At 45.9% G+C, this 14,399-nt stretch overlaps 2 protein-coding genes across 8 annotated transcripts; both read right to left on the bottom strand.

Annotated features, from left to right (window-relative positions):
* Nucleotides 1–460: 460 nt before the first annotated feature.
* ethe1 (ETHE1 persulfide dioxygenase) lies at nucleotides 461–5,732 on the bottom strand. 5 transcript variants are annotated; one of them, XR_009131896.1, is made up of 8 exons: nucleotides 5,626–5,731; nucleotides 5,300–5,548; nucleotides 3,125–3,269; nucleotides 2,892–3,040; nucleotides 1,953–2,082; nucleotides 1,262–1,351; nucleotides 1,017–1,128; nucleotides 461–951 (listed from the first exon to the last, which is right to left on the bottom strand). XR_009131896.1 is itself a non-coding variant. In XM_058085314.1 (8 exons), exons 2-8 carry the CDS (start codon nucleotides 5,495–5,497, stop codon nucleotides 905–907), a joined length of 894 nt encoding a protein of 297 aa, XP_057941297.1. In that variant the 5' UTR covers nucleotides 5,498–5,548; nucleotides 5,626–5,732; the 3' UTR covers nucleotides 461–904. The 5 variants fall into 5 exon arrangements, 4 of the variants coding, with proteins under 4 accessions (XP_057941297.1, XP_057941298.1, XP_057941300.1 ...); XM_058085314.1 differs by having other exon boundaries at nucleotides 1,017–1,151; nucleotides 5,626–5,732; XM_058085315.1 differs by having other exon boundaries at nucleotides 1,017–1,151; nucleotides 5,300–5,524; nucleotides 5,626–5,732.
* A 148-nt stretch (nucleotides 5,733–5,880) lies between these two features.
* drd2l (dopamine receptor D2 like) lies at nucleotides 5,881–13,800 on the bottom strand. 3 transcript variants are annotated; one of them, XM_058085313.1, is made up of 8 exons: nucleotides 13,477–13,800; nucleotides 11,444–11,725; nucleotides 10,182–10,291; nucleotides 9,800–9,942; nucleotides 9,498–9,718; nucleotides 9,309–9,392; nucleotides 7,594–7,948; nucleotides 5,881–7,374 (listed from the first exon to the last, which is right to left on the bottom strand). In XM_058085313.1, exons 2-8 carry the CDS (start codon nucleotides 11,696–11,698, stop codon nucleotides 7,178–7,180), a joined length of 1,365 nt encoding a protein of 454 aa, XP_057941296.1. In that variant the 5' UTR covers nucleotides 11,699–11,725; nucleotides 13,477–13,800; the 3' UTR covers nucleotides 5,881–7,177. The 3 variants fall into 3 exon arrangements, with proteins under 3 accessions (XP_057941296.1, XP_057941294.1, XP_057941295.1); XM_058085311.1 differs by lacking the exon at nucleotides 13,477–13,800 and adding an exon at nucleotides 13,112–13,452; XM_058085312.1 differs by lacking the exon at nucleotides 13,477–13,800 and adding an exon at nucleotides 11,027–11,162 and having other exon boundaries at nucleotides 11,444–11,576.
* Nucleotides 13,801–14,399: the final 599 nt, after the last annotated feature.

The following is a 14,399-nucleotide window of genomic DNA, read 5'->3' as shown; positions in this document are numbered from 1 at the left end:
CAAATAAAATAAAGCTCATTAGGAAAAAAAAAAAGAAAAGACACCCTACCTCCATCATTTCCAATGATGCTTTGGCTGATGCCACTACATCTAGGAACTGGACTATTGGGCCTTTTCAATGTACTCTGTATATACTTAATTGCGACACATGGATGGTATTCTTTATGCTACAGTATAAATAAATACACTACTTTTTTAATTTGACCAGACACTTTACACAAAGTAAACCCACGCAAACCAGCCTGACTTTTACTTACTATCGGATTGGAAATGAAAGCAACACTAAGTTCCATCCATTCCTACTCATTCCACATTGCTTCCTGTATGTAAAACTAGAATGCTTCTGGTGTCGGGAAGCCATTCAATGGCGGCACACACGACGTCAAATTGGTTTATCTAAGTTAGTGAACCAAATTCATGATACTAATCAAGCATCATCCAGTATAATAAGTAAGCAACGTCAAGTACACAGTGTTTGACTTCATTTTTCAATCCAGTGTACAATATGCCAGAAAACAAAAAAAACAAAGAAAAAACATTCTTATCTTAGTATCACAGACATGGATGTATTGATCCTTGAATTGATCCGCACGGTGGGCTAGTGGTTAGTGGTATGCTGGCCACACAGTCAGGAGATCAGGAAGATCTGGGTTTGAATCTGCGATGGACATCTGTGTGCCGAGCGTGCATGTTGTCCCCATGCGTGTGGGGTGCTTCTCGCTCCCACATTCCAAAACATGCGTGTTAGGTTGGTTGGAGAGTGTTTGGAAATTTAAAAAAACTTGGACGGTTCCACTGTTGGCATTTTTAAAAGACACAAAGGAATAAAACAGATTAGCAGAATCTTGCTAGGACGCAACTGTCTACAAAAATACATTTACTCTCGCCTTCTTGTGCGGCGCATTCAAACTTGATGAACGCCGCAGAGCAGATTAGCAGGCACTGAAATATCTGCAGAAAGACGGTGGTGGCGGTTAGAGGAGATGATGTTGGGCTCGAAGGAAAGGGTCTCATACCTAATTTGGAAGGCTTTGGTAGATTCAGATTGTCCATGATGTTCACAAACTCCTCCAAGCTTTTGGTCAGGCGAGGGTTAAACATGCGCTCCTCACCGACAGTAGACACCGTCTGTCCTGGAACATTGACACGTTCTACCTTTGTCAAATGTTATCAGAGAGTAAACACTGCATGACGTCATCCTGGGTGACCACCGCATTAGCAGTCCAGGGATTATTCAAGTGCAAGTGTTGATTCATCAAACCTAAGTAGTCGTGCGCTGGGTAGATGAGGCACTGGTCGGGCAGGGTGAAGATCTTCTCATGAACTGAGTTGTAGAGCCTTTTAGCACAACCTGATGGAGACAGAAAATGCCCGTGATGACGCCATTACAGCGGCAGGTGCAAAACTGCCCCCTTGTGTCGATGGGGTGGCAGGACAAAAACAAACCTTGGCGTTACTGTGTGTTCCCATAATTCATTGGAGAGCTAGTTAGAGCGCAGTGCACGTGCAACCATCATGAAGGGTAAATATGCTGTTGCAATAGTTGCAATCCATTTTGTCATGTCATGACCACCCCCACCCCCCATCTAGTAAATGTCCAATTAGAACCATCAAAGTTAACGCAGCAACAGCACTATTTGTTTTTTTAATGCAAAACTGACATGCTCACTTCCTGTTTGACCCTCAACCCACACTGTAGTTTGAGGAAAGTGGATGTGGAGGTAGAGCAGGAAGAAACGATCAGAAATGGTCTTCCAAACAACAAGATCAAAGTATATGATTTACCATCTATGATTGTGATTAATCCTGAGTTAACTTTGGACCAAATGTTTTAATGTTTGAATATATTGTCATTCATTGACAGTCGTGGTTCCAATGTAACACAGCTCTGCATGGTGGGACATGTACTGTATGTAGATGGAAACATGAAGGGATTCTTCTGGTGTGTCTACCTTGCTGAAAGTCGGTCCTGCCGCAACCTCGGATGAGCAAAGCGTCCCCGGTGAAAGCCATGTGCCGGTCCTGCGTCACCAGCGTCACACAGCCGTCAGTGTGTCCCGGTGTTTCCCTCACGGTCAGATACTGCCAAGAATACAACACTAATCAGATGTTTGCTCTCCTGCACCGTCCATGTGTTAGACAGTGCTTCCTAAACCTTTTACAGTCACGTACCCCTTCAGGAACCTGCTGAAAAACAGCATGTATGCTGGGTCAGGCCAGATTGTTTTTAAAGCTAAATTAAAATACATAAATAAGACATTTGACCTGAAGCCGTGTACCCCCTACTCCTGCACCTTTATCCCAATGACTTTCATTATTGAAAATCATTCATTGGTTCGTTCATTTTATAGTAATTCTGGGTCAGAAAAGTGGATTTAGCATGGTGACATTAGGATAAAAGTTGGCCGTGAAACTGATAAATAAGTAAGTTATCACCCTGCATATCTTTTATTCCACCCTGATGTTGGCATCCTTCCCTCTCAATGGATTGAATTGCGGCTTCGCCTGCTTTAAGTCTGCATAGCAAATTGAAGGGGTTTAACAGTCATACAGTATAAAAATCCAATAAAAGTCCCACTCACAGTGACGGATTTTCAGTGCTGTGTCGTGGAAGGATTGGAAAACCAATAGAAATAGAATATTCCAGATGAAACACGCAATAATACTAATCAGACGTACTAATTTGTTGATATGATGCACACACAAAGCAATGAACAACTTCATGCGCTGTCTCCTCTCTGCTCTGTTCTCCTTGCACCGCGAGGTGTTCAGGCACACACGTAATTGTCTTAGACACTAATTGTATTTCATTTTTATTCTCGTACCCCCATGACAATTGGCGTGGCCCACTTTGGCTGGGCCTACCTTGGTTTTAAACTAAAGTCTCTTACATGTTTTCCAAAGGCGATCTGGTCTCCATCTGACAGGAGAATATCTGCAGAGGCACCACTGAGTTTGGAGATGGCACTCTCAAGCCCGGCTAACCTGGTCTTCATCAGCCCCGTGCTGGTGATGTGGTCCGCATGGCAATGTGTGTTTACTGGGAACCCAACAACAAAGATGATTTAGCATCCTTTCGATTGCCTTTGCAACTGTACCTTGACAGCAGAAGTTGCTTTTGGACCTGCTACTTTCAGATGGAGCCCCAGTTCATGGATGAGCTTCAGGTCTCTGTCGATGGTCTCCAGTACTGGGTCGATGAGGACGGCGGCCTTGGTCTCCCTGTCAGCCAGCAGGTAAGTGTAGGTGCTGCTCTCTGATTCAAACAGCTTCACCCAGAAGGGTGGGATTCCTCGTTACTAATTGATCACTAAAAGGATGTTATGAGCATAGTCGTTCATCTGGAAATCTGCCTTTGAATTTGATTCTGACTTGTAACATCTCTGTGTATGGGATTGCACGTAGTGGTAGAAAATGAATGAATTAACTTTTATTTGATTTCAGCAGCTATTGTTCTATTACAGGGGTGCTCACACTTTTTCAGCATGCGAGCTACTTTTAAAATGACCGAGTCAAAATGATCTACCCACTACAAAAATGCAAAACATCTATTTATTTTCTAATGTATTGAGGATTATTTGTACGTACAATGTATGTTGATGTACCTTACATAACCAAATGAGCCAATATTGCAAAACACACATAATTAACTATGAACATTTTTTGTAATTACCTGAGTTTACTTTGATGACTTGCACTGAATTGAACCAGCCAGGGATGCATAGTCCGGACAGTAGCTGCTGATAGCCAGCCTCAAGCACACTTCCAAATGTTTATCAGTCATGGATAATATCCGTATCATAATATCCGTATAATATTCCATATCCGTATGGAAGTGATATGTTTTTTGCCTTTTTACTTGGTCCAGTTTTTGCCTTTTTACTTGGTCCAGCTCCTTCACTCATTTTAGTGACCATAAACTTTAGCGAGGGCTTTAAAATCTCGCAATTCGCCGACTAGCTTAGCACTTTGCATCGTTGTTTACGCATGAGCGGTGACCTAAAGGTCAAAATTCAGTTGTCATCTGACTGGTTGTCCTGTATGTCAATCAAGTAACGGGGATGGATGATAGGCTGACATCGTAAGTTCTGCTGCACTTAGAGACGTTGTTTGATTTGATTGGTCGCCCGAAGGGCAACATTCAGTTGTCATCTGAATGGCTGCCCTGTATATCAATCAAGTGACGGCATTGATGCTGGGATGATATTTTTTTAATGTCACGCCGCGATCGACCAGCGATCGACCAGTACCACCTCCGCGATCGACCGGTAGCTCGCGATCGACTTAATGAGCACCCCTGCTCTATTAGCTTGTTTACATTTTAATTAAACTTTGCATGCATATTTGGCATTGACTTTCGTCTAAACTCACTTTGTGAAAAAAATATGGGGATATATATTCATTCATTTTCTACCACTTATCCTCACGAGGGTCGCAGGGGTATGCTGGAGCCTATCCCAGCTGTCTTGGGGGAGAGGCGGGGTCCACCCTGGACTGGTGGCCAGCCAATCCCAGGACACATATAGACAAACAAGCATTCCCACCCACATTCATACCTATGGACAATTTGGAGTGGCCAATTAACCTAGCATGTTTTTGGAATGGGGCAACTGGATGGATACAAATGTGCCATTGATTGAATTGTGGGATGGATATTGTGTTCGGTGGCACTAAATATTTTACTAACTAATTCATGTTAGTATCAATATTATCAATATTTTACTAACTAATAGAACAGTAAAATTCTGGCATTTGCTGACTCCATTCAAGTCTGCTCTGGATCTTACATTTACAAAAAGATGGTTGAATCTGAGCTAACAGTCAGCATTTACTAGAGTTAACCCCCCCGGGCTGTTGGAGCCAGGGCTGTTGGAGCCAGGGCTTTTGGAGCCAGAGCTGAAGCTAAATAAATACGGCTCCAGTGCAGCACCCTGTGGGACCATGATCATGCAGAAGCAAAGCTCTGGAACGCAAAGCTCTGGAACGCGACTTCCAGCCAGTCGCGGTGGGAAAGGGATAGCCAGTGTTGTGTTTTTAGTGGATTTGTCCGGGTTGTCAAAACACCACATCCGCCGCTTTTAACGCCAAGTGGGGGAATAAAAGTTGAATTGTGCACATCGGTGTCCGCACTGAACCTTCAAAATGAACACAGGACCCGAAGCAAAACTACCTGCTAAAGCTAACAGCTAACAACACAGAGCTAGCTTAGCGGCGACCAAAAGTGAAACGTATAAGTCACAACCTCATAGGACACAAACATGCTCATTATTACATAATTATAATTACATTTGAACCTCACCTGTCTGAAGAGCAGCCCGTCGTTCGGTCGGCTCCCGGAGGAGTACCACCGCCTACAACCCCCTAGCTGGACCGGGTGGGTTCGCCCGCCCCGGGCTGCCGTGGTGCCCGAACACTCCGGAAGCCTACGGAAGCTAAGCCTGAGCGCCAAGGACCGTCGGCCGGCTTTGACCCTGGTGACCAGCGAGCACATTGCCATCCTTTCGGCTGAGATTCCTTCTGGTCGCTGACAGGAGAGAAGGAGCAGATCCTGTCGCTATGTCAACACATCAGACTCACGCAGGCTGCCTGCTGTTTACCGACGGACACAAAAAAGTCACCGCTCACCGACAGATCTGACTTTTCGTGGATGAATTCTGCAGAAGGAGAACGTTGTCAACAGGTCAGGCAGGAGTCACAAGAGTCTCACCCCCCCCCCCCCCCCCCAGTGATACGTCCATCAGGAAGGAAAGTGTGCAAAGGTGCAAAGATCTCCTGCCCACTTGGCCTAAACCACACCGCCACAAGGACCAGGCCTTGTTTTGGAGGACGAAGTGATTTTACAGACAAAACAGACAAAACGTCTCCATGGCTTGAAGACAATATTCCGATTTATTCGAAGAAGCCAGGGTCATATGAATAGGAACAATAGCAATTTAAGCCATAACACATATCATGACGAACACTGATAAAATATATATAACCACAGTGATAATAAACATAGTTTTTATTGAAGCTCCAAAGTCCACGTTTATTTCCAGACACAGTGGTGCCAGTGTTTGTTAAATGCTGGTCTCGGTTCATCTGGAGGACATCATTACACAAAAGGAGTCCAGTTGCTTCGATTCAACCTTTAGCAGATTACGCAGAAGAAAAGGAGTCACATAAAAACCAAATGAACTTCTTTTCGTTTGAACTCATTTACTAGTTGTATGTATTACGGACCTTGGCTAACCTAATCATTCTTGTATGATTTATATTCATTCGTGTTTCGTGTCATTTGACATTTTATTTAACGGTATGCATTATTTCTATGCATGCAGTTATGTTCTTCCTCATGCTCCTTGGACGTGTCTCGATGATGACATTGGCAATGTCTAAAAAACTACATTTGCTTCAATTAAAGTATAAATCAATCTATTCTATCTATTTATTCTCCACATTATTATTATTATTACTTATCTTCTTTTGTGTCTGTTATTATATGGGAGCCAGGCAACGACATTTCGTTGGCAATTTCACTACTGTGTTTTTGTGCAATGACAATAAAGGGAGTCTATCTATCTATCTATCTATCTATCTATCTATCTATCTATCTATCTATCTACACGAAAGCATAAACAATCAATCTAAGTGACTGAAATAAAAAATCATTACAATAAATCCAAACAAAGTGGGTGGGACTAAATGAGTGATGGAAAATGGAGGTCCCGGTCCTGATTTGGAGTCTGCAAAGAATGATCTTATGGAAAAGCCATGCAAGAAGGTACAATGTCCACACATTCCATTCCAGAGGCATTCCAGAGGACATGGGGTGCAAGTGCACCATGGAAAAGGGATGCCGTGCAACATTCCGAGTTTACAAAGGCAACAGGGGTGATGTTTCAATGTCAGAGTGGATTCTGCAGGACAGGACGTGTGCAACTCTACCGCATCCTGCCGAGATCTTTGAATGGAGCTTTGACACCTTTTGATGAAGTCTGCATATCTGATTGTAGCCAGTGGCTTAATTGTGCCAGCAGGGGTCGCTGTTGGATTGGATCTTGTTGGCCCAATGAAGACCTAATGAAGTGTCCGTGCTAATCAACCAATCAGCAAGCGATATGCCGACTGATTCCGTGGCCGTCAGTGAGCTCATGGCGGAGGTTTTCCCCCGCCCGTCAGATTCCCCTGCGTGTCCTCAGCAGAGGAGGATCTTGATGAAGGCTTTGCGGAACTCGATATTGAAGGTGGTGTAGATGACGGGGTTGACGGCGCTGTTCAGGTAGCCCAGCCAGGTGACGGCACTGTAGAGCGACGGCGAGATGCAGCAGCTGCTGCAGTGAGCTCTCAGCACGTGGGTCAGGAAGAAGGGCAGCCAGCAGATGATGAAGACACCTTGGACGACACCAACATCAGCATCATCTCCATGTGCATCACATTCATTAGCAGAAGAAATGATCTCCATACATCCATGCAAATCACACTTGTGCTCAGCTGGGATCCAAATCGGCAATCAATCATCAATCAATCTCATCAATCAACAGGAAGCGTCACAAAGTCAGGCCTGTGCTGATTGGTTGGCATGTTGCACGAGCACGCTCCGTGTGTCCTTACCGAGCACAATGGCAAGCATCTGCGTGGCCTTCCTCTCCTTCTGCTGAGACATCCTACCCCTCGCCTTCTCCTTGGCGGCCCCCCACCTGTCCCGGCCCCCGCTGTGGTCCCGCCAACACTTGCGGCCCCTCATGCCAGCCTCCACGGTCGGGGGACGGGGCGTCAGGGCCGAGCGCGTCACAGTGAAAGGGAGGGCCTGGGCGGGCCCCACCGAGTCGGACAGCAAAATCTTGGCCCGACCGGGGTGCGAGGAGGTTTGGGGGGTTGGGGGCGGGGCCAAAGTCCGCTCGCTTTGTGGCAGGAAGCGACCCGGCTCCACATCAAGGGGATGCACCACCTCCTCCTTGACCAGAGTCTAGGGTGCACACAATGGGATCCCCAATCATAATGTTACTCAGTTGTAACATTAACATTATACTAACCCGAACCCGAACCCGAACTCCAGGGAGACCACACAAAAAAACACCAGCCAACCTCTCCCATCATGCCTTTTGTGGACGAACAAAACATATCTACTATACAGACCTGATATCATTATTAAGACCTGTTGAAAATGGCTAGAGTATGCATTTTGCACATTTGGACCTGAATGAGGTTTTCAGTAGAGCTACAATATGCAAAAGCAAGGAAAATGCATTTGGAACGTACAATTTAAAATAAATGTTTTTCACCTGATCGAATGCTTAACACCACGAATGGTTTAACGCCAGTATTCTGGTGTTAAACCATTCTGACCTACAACTGTAGTACCAATGTAGTATTCTGGTGTTAAACCATTCTGACCTACAACTGTAGTACCAATGTAGTATTCTGGTGTTAAACCATTCTGACCTACAACTGTAGTACCAATGTAGTATTCTGGTGTTAAACCATTCTGACCTACAACTGTAGTACCAATGTAGTATTCTGGTGTTAAACCATTCTGACCTAGAACTGTAGTACCAATGTAGTATTCTGGTGTTAAACCATTCTGACCTAGAACTGTAGTACCAATGTAGTATTCTGGTGTTAAACCATTCTGACCTACAACTGTAGTACCAATGTAGTATTCTGGTGTTAAACCATTCTGACCTAGAACTGTAGTACCAATGTCATATTCTGGTGTTAAACCATTCTGACCTACAACTGTAGTACCAATGTAGTATTCTGGTGTTAAACCATTCTGACCTACAACTGTAGTACCAATGTAGTATTCTGGTGTTAAACCATTCTGACCTAGAACTGTAGTACCAATGTAGTATTCTGGTGTTAAACCATTCTGACCTAGAACTGTAGTACCAATGTAGTATTCTGGTGTTAAACCATTCTGACCTACAACTGTAGTACCAATGTAGTATTCTGGTGTTAAACCATTCTGACCTAGAACTGTAGTACCAATGTAGTATTCTGGTGTTAAACCATTCAGACCATTCTTTTTTTATCTGGACTGTATACAATGTAAGATGTAGTACTTAGTAAATAGGAATGCAAAGGTAGGTGGTATGCCATGTATGTAGGATGTAGTACTTAGTAAATAGGAATGCAAAGGTAGGTGGTATGCCATGTATGTAGGATGTAGTACTGAGTAAAAAGGAATGCAAAAGTAGGTGGTATGCCGTCTATCTAGGATGTAGTACTGGATCAGCCACATGTGTGTGGGATGAAAAGAAGCTATTCTTTTGGGGAATGTTTCCAAGCATTTCTACAAGTTGTAACTTAAGCGTGCGTCCACCCACCGTTGGCTTGGGCTGGGGGTCAGGGGTGGAGGGCCTCAGGATGAGCGTGCACAGCTTGATGTCTTCAGGCTGCGTGCATCTATTCTGTAGCCCGCAGATCAATAGTTGACGTGAGAATGAACAGCAAAAAAAAAACGACCATGACACCAAACCTCCAACACCAGCTGGGGGCGTTCTCTCTGCTCCTACCTTCCTGCGGCCCCGGGCGAGGTGCGCCGCCTCGGCCCTGCCCTGCCCATGGATGCCGTGCCTGCACAGTGGCGCCGTGCGTCTTCCCCGTTTGCGCAGTACCACGCAGATCTGCACGTAAACCAGCAGCGTGACGATGAAGGGCACGTAGAAGGACGCAACAGACGAGTACACCACAAAGGCCGGGTCGGCAAAGCTGCACGTGGTGCCTTCACGGCCCGCTGAGGAACAGAGAGGACATTGTCAGGACAAACAAGTTGGGTAACACCCCCCACCCCCTCGCATTACGCCAGCCTGCTCACGTTTACCCGTGTTGTTGAGTCCAAAGAGCAGCGGGCAGGAGATGGCAAAGGAGAGGAACCACACCGCCGCGATCATCACCACCACCCTCCTCCTAGAACTGTACCGGGTGCTGTACAGCATCGGCATGGCCACTGCTGTGTACCTGACACACACAGCTTATCTTCTTTTTACACTTGTACTACATATTCTGCCTACAAACAAGTGGCTGCAAGAAAAGACCCATAGCTTCCAGTTTGTCTTTGAGGCGAAAGCACCAACCAATAAGTATCCCACTTTTCCAGCTGCAGTGGCCACTAAAGTGCCTTATTGGGTGGAAACATCTTTACTGCCCATTTGGACAAGGTAGCATCACAATAGTATCAGTAATAATAGGAAGCACACCTGTCGATGCTGATGGCACACAGGTTGAGGATGCTGGCGGTGCACATCATCACGTCCAGCGTCAGAAGGATGTCGCAGTGGATGAGACTGAAGCGCCACTCGCCCACCACCTTCCACAATAAAAGCTCTTTAACGCCACTTCAGCTTCAAAGAGGCCAGTCAATACACCATGATGCATCATTTATATTAGCAATAATAATAATAATAACAACAATAATACCGGCGGCACGGCGGTCTAGTGGTTAGCGCGCAGACCTCACAGCTAGGAGACCCGAGTTCAATCTCTGTGAGGAATTTGCATGTTCTCCCTGTGCATATGTGGCTTTTCTCCAGGTACTCCGGTTTCCTCCCACATTCCAAAAACATGCGAGGTTGATTGGCCACTCCAAATTGTCCATAGGTATGAATGTGAGTGTGAATGGTTGTTTGTCTATATGTGCCCTGAGATTGGCTGGCCACCAGTCCAGGGTGGACCCCGTCTCTCGCCCGAAAACAGCTGGGATAGGCTCCAGCACCCTGTGACCCTCGTGGGGATAAGCGGTAGAAAATGAATGAATGAATGAATAATAATAATAACATATATGCGTCATAGTGTGTTGACTGGCTTGGTATTATTATTGTTATTATTATTATTATTGCTAATATAAGGTATGCATCATGGTGTGTTGACTGGCTTGGTATTATTATTATTATTGCTAATATAAAGTGTACTTTATATTACCAATAATAATAATAATATAAAGTACACTTTATATTAGCAATAATAATAATAATACCAAGCCAGTCAACACACCATGATGCACACTTTATATTAGCAATAATAATAATAATAATAATAACAATACCAAGCCATTCTTGGCCTCGATGGAGCAGGCGTGAAGATGACTGAATGAAGTGAAGTAGAAGGCAGAAGAAGCGTAGTATCCAACATTGGCCACTAGTTGTCGGTGCTCAGTGGGACAAGTCTGCCATGAAGGTCGGCTAGTGAAGACATTTAGCGGGACACACAAACATCCGTTTTATTGATGGCTTATTTACTATTCTCTTGATGAACACGGATGGGTGATTGTCTGCCTGATCAATCATTCCAACTAACAAAGCACATTGAATATCCTGCTGTCACTCCCCAGGAGGTTGCCTCCAGCCACAGCTGTCAGTGTACTTGCTTTTGAGGACCACTCAGCTGACATTTACAGGAGGCCAAAGGCATTCACGGGAGCCGTGGTTTGAAAAGAAAAGGGAGGAGGTGGAAGCTGACTGACCTCCAGGTAGACCCCCCAGGGCATGACCAGGGTGGCGAGCAGCAGGTCGGACACGGCCAGCGACACAATGAGGTAGTTGGTGGTGGTCTGCAGGGTGCGCTCCCGGGACACCGCCACGCACACCAGCACATTCCCAAACACCACGCAGAAGATGAGCAGCACCAGCAGCACAGCGTAGAAGTTGTACGATGGCGAGGACGGCGACCGCGTGCCGCCGCAGGAAGGGGGGCTGCCGCTGTCATTGAGGAAAGTCATGACGTGTCTCTGGTGGACCTCATCTCTCTGGAGGAACGTCAGACAAAAGGCCAGAAGAAGAAGCTCAAGTGTGAAAAAGTCACATGATGTTCACACCACTCCAGGCTATTTAAAGAAATACACCTCTGCAAACATCATAGTCCATGGAGATTCTGGTCTAAGCTCATCTGTCAGTCTGCCAATCACCATAGCAAACAAGAAGGGGCTCAGAGCTGATCCCTGATGCAGTCCCACCTCCACCTTGAATTCTTCTGTCACACCTCCAGCACATCTTCCCCTCTGTCTTACAGACCTCATACATGTCCTGCACCACTTGGACATACTTCTCTGTCACTCCAGACTTCCTCATCCAATACCACAGTTCCTCTCTGGGCACCCTGTCCTAGGCTTTCTCCACATCTACAAAGACCTTCTCTGTACTTCTCTATGAACATTCTTAAAGCAAATACTGCATGTGTAGTACTCTTTGTTGGCATGAAACCATACTGCTGCTCCCAGATGCTGACTTCTGTCCTTAGCCTAGCTTCAACTACTCTTTCCATAACTTCATGCTACGGCTCATTAGCTTCATACCTCTGGAGCTGCCACAGCTCTGCACATCACCATTGTTCTTCAAAATGGCCACCAACACACTTCTCCTCCATTCCTGAGGCATCTTCTCACCACCAAAGATCCTATCCACAGGTATACCATCAGGACCAAGTGCCTTCCCACCCTTCATCCTTTTCAATGCTCTTCTCACTTCCTGTTCAGCAATCTTTGCTACTTCCTGGTCCACAGCCGAAACATCTTCTACTTTTCCTTCTCTCTCCTTCTCCTCATTCATCAACTCTTTAAAGTAGTCTTTCCATCTTCCCATCCCACTACCGGCATCTGTCAGTCCACTTCCATTCCATTCCTGACCACCATAACCTGCTGCACGTCCTTCCCATCTCCGTCTCTCTGCCTTGCCAACCTGTAGAGGTCCATCTCGCCCTCCTTCCTGATCAACCTAGCGTACAAGTCATCATACACTACTCACAAAAACTTATTCGTCTTTTGGGTACTGTCTTTCAATTAGAATGTGTACCCCTACCAGGGGCGTCTTTAGTCACTTGGGGGGCCTCCACTTTAGTTCACTTTTGAAGTTGTGCTCCAGTGATCCGTCAGCTCAAGTTGCTAATTACATGGCTGTGTTTATATACCCCCCCCCCCAATCATTTCAGATCTTAATGTTTTATCATCTTCTAGCAAATGTGAATATGAGAAAATTCTCATATTTCCTGAATTAGATAAAGTCCTTCAAATCCTCCTGAGGGTGATAACCACCTAACAAGTCAATAGCTGCACCGCTTTGCTTTCACTGTCATTGATGGAACATGAAGCAACATCTCAAACGTTAGCTGCTACAAGAAAGTCCCATCTTTGTGCCACCTTCAGCTTCATCTCCGGAATTCTCCTCCGAGAATCTCCTCCACCGACTGCTGTTCTTCTGGGGTTGGTTGTGGCTGTGAAAGGTGGACGTCTTCGCTAGTTTGGACTTGGCACGGCCTGCCAACAAATGTGCTTTAGCTCCGTTCTTGCTGACATGCATGAGAAGTATATGTACAGTATGTATGCGTACAGTATATCCACACACGTTTGTTATTATACTTGCTAATCCCTGAGTCAAATAATCCACCTCATATTTTCACATTAAACTTAGACTGAGATCACATGTATTTCAATGTATTCCCATATACAGTATTTTATCGGCATATTTGTACAGTGCAATGTGGAAGCTGTGCTAGGAGACTCACCCTCTCCAGGTTTCACATCGGTTCTCCTCTCACCATCCTGGGCGAAGCTTCGCGGTCACACCGGAGCGACCCTCCAGCCAGTTCACAGCCGAGCCTCGAAGCTTGACCTCGGCCACTCGCCGTTTGTTGCCTCCGCTTAAAAAGCTCCGGCTCGGCGGGCCGAGGCTCCGAGCTGGCTGCCCACGTGTCGGTGATCCACAGGGGCGGAGGGGGGCGGAGGGGGCACATGGAAGATGAGGAGGGGACCCGCAAGCACGTGCTGAAAACGGCAATGACATACTGACACGCCATTGGCTGCAGGACTGATTGGTGGGCGGGGCGTCAGTATCAAGAAGACCCGAGGGGCGTTGTTTCTTTATTGCCAGGTGTTAGCCAATCAGGAGCAAGGTGAGATACCCCTCCTCCCAACCTTTCTTAATTTCTCTTCATTTCGCCCACAACAAATAGAAATAGAACTTTTTACTTCTTTAGAGGCAATGTTTGAAAGTAGTTTAGCGCCATGCAAACAACTTAGTCAACTTCTCATTGGAATTATCAGTCACAATGCATCGTTTGGCCACAAATGGGCAGATTTTGGTTCAAATATCTACATTTGGTTTCTCGGAGGTCGCATCTGTGGTAGCATCTTCCATGTTGAGAAGCCAAACCACGTCACATTTCCTGCAGCAAGCGTTCACCGGCTCCTCCACCTCGGGGGTTTCCGCTGAAGAGGCCGTGACGTGGAGGTGGTGCACCACAAGCACCTGGAGAAGTTAATTAAGAGAGGGTGAGAGCTGCAATCATTCATTCATTTTCTACCGCTTATCCTCACGAGGGTCGTGGGGGGTGCTGGAGCCTATCCCAGCTGTCTTCGGGCAAGAGACGGGGTCCACCCTGGACTGGTGGCCAGCCAATCCCAGGGCACATATAGACAAACAACCATT

This window comes from Doryrhamphus excisus, chromosome 10, assembly GCF_030265055.1.
Source record: "Doryrhamphus excisus isolate RoL2022-K1 chromosome 10, RoL_Dexc_1.0, whole genome shotgun sequence".
In the NCBI taxonomy this organism is placed as follows: domain Eukaryota; kingdom Metazoa; phylum Chordata; class Actinopteri; order Syngnathiformes; family Syngnathidae; genus Doryrhamphus; species Doryrhamphus excisus.
This window is presented reverse-complemented; position numbering and strand designations above follow the sequence as displayed.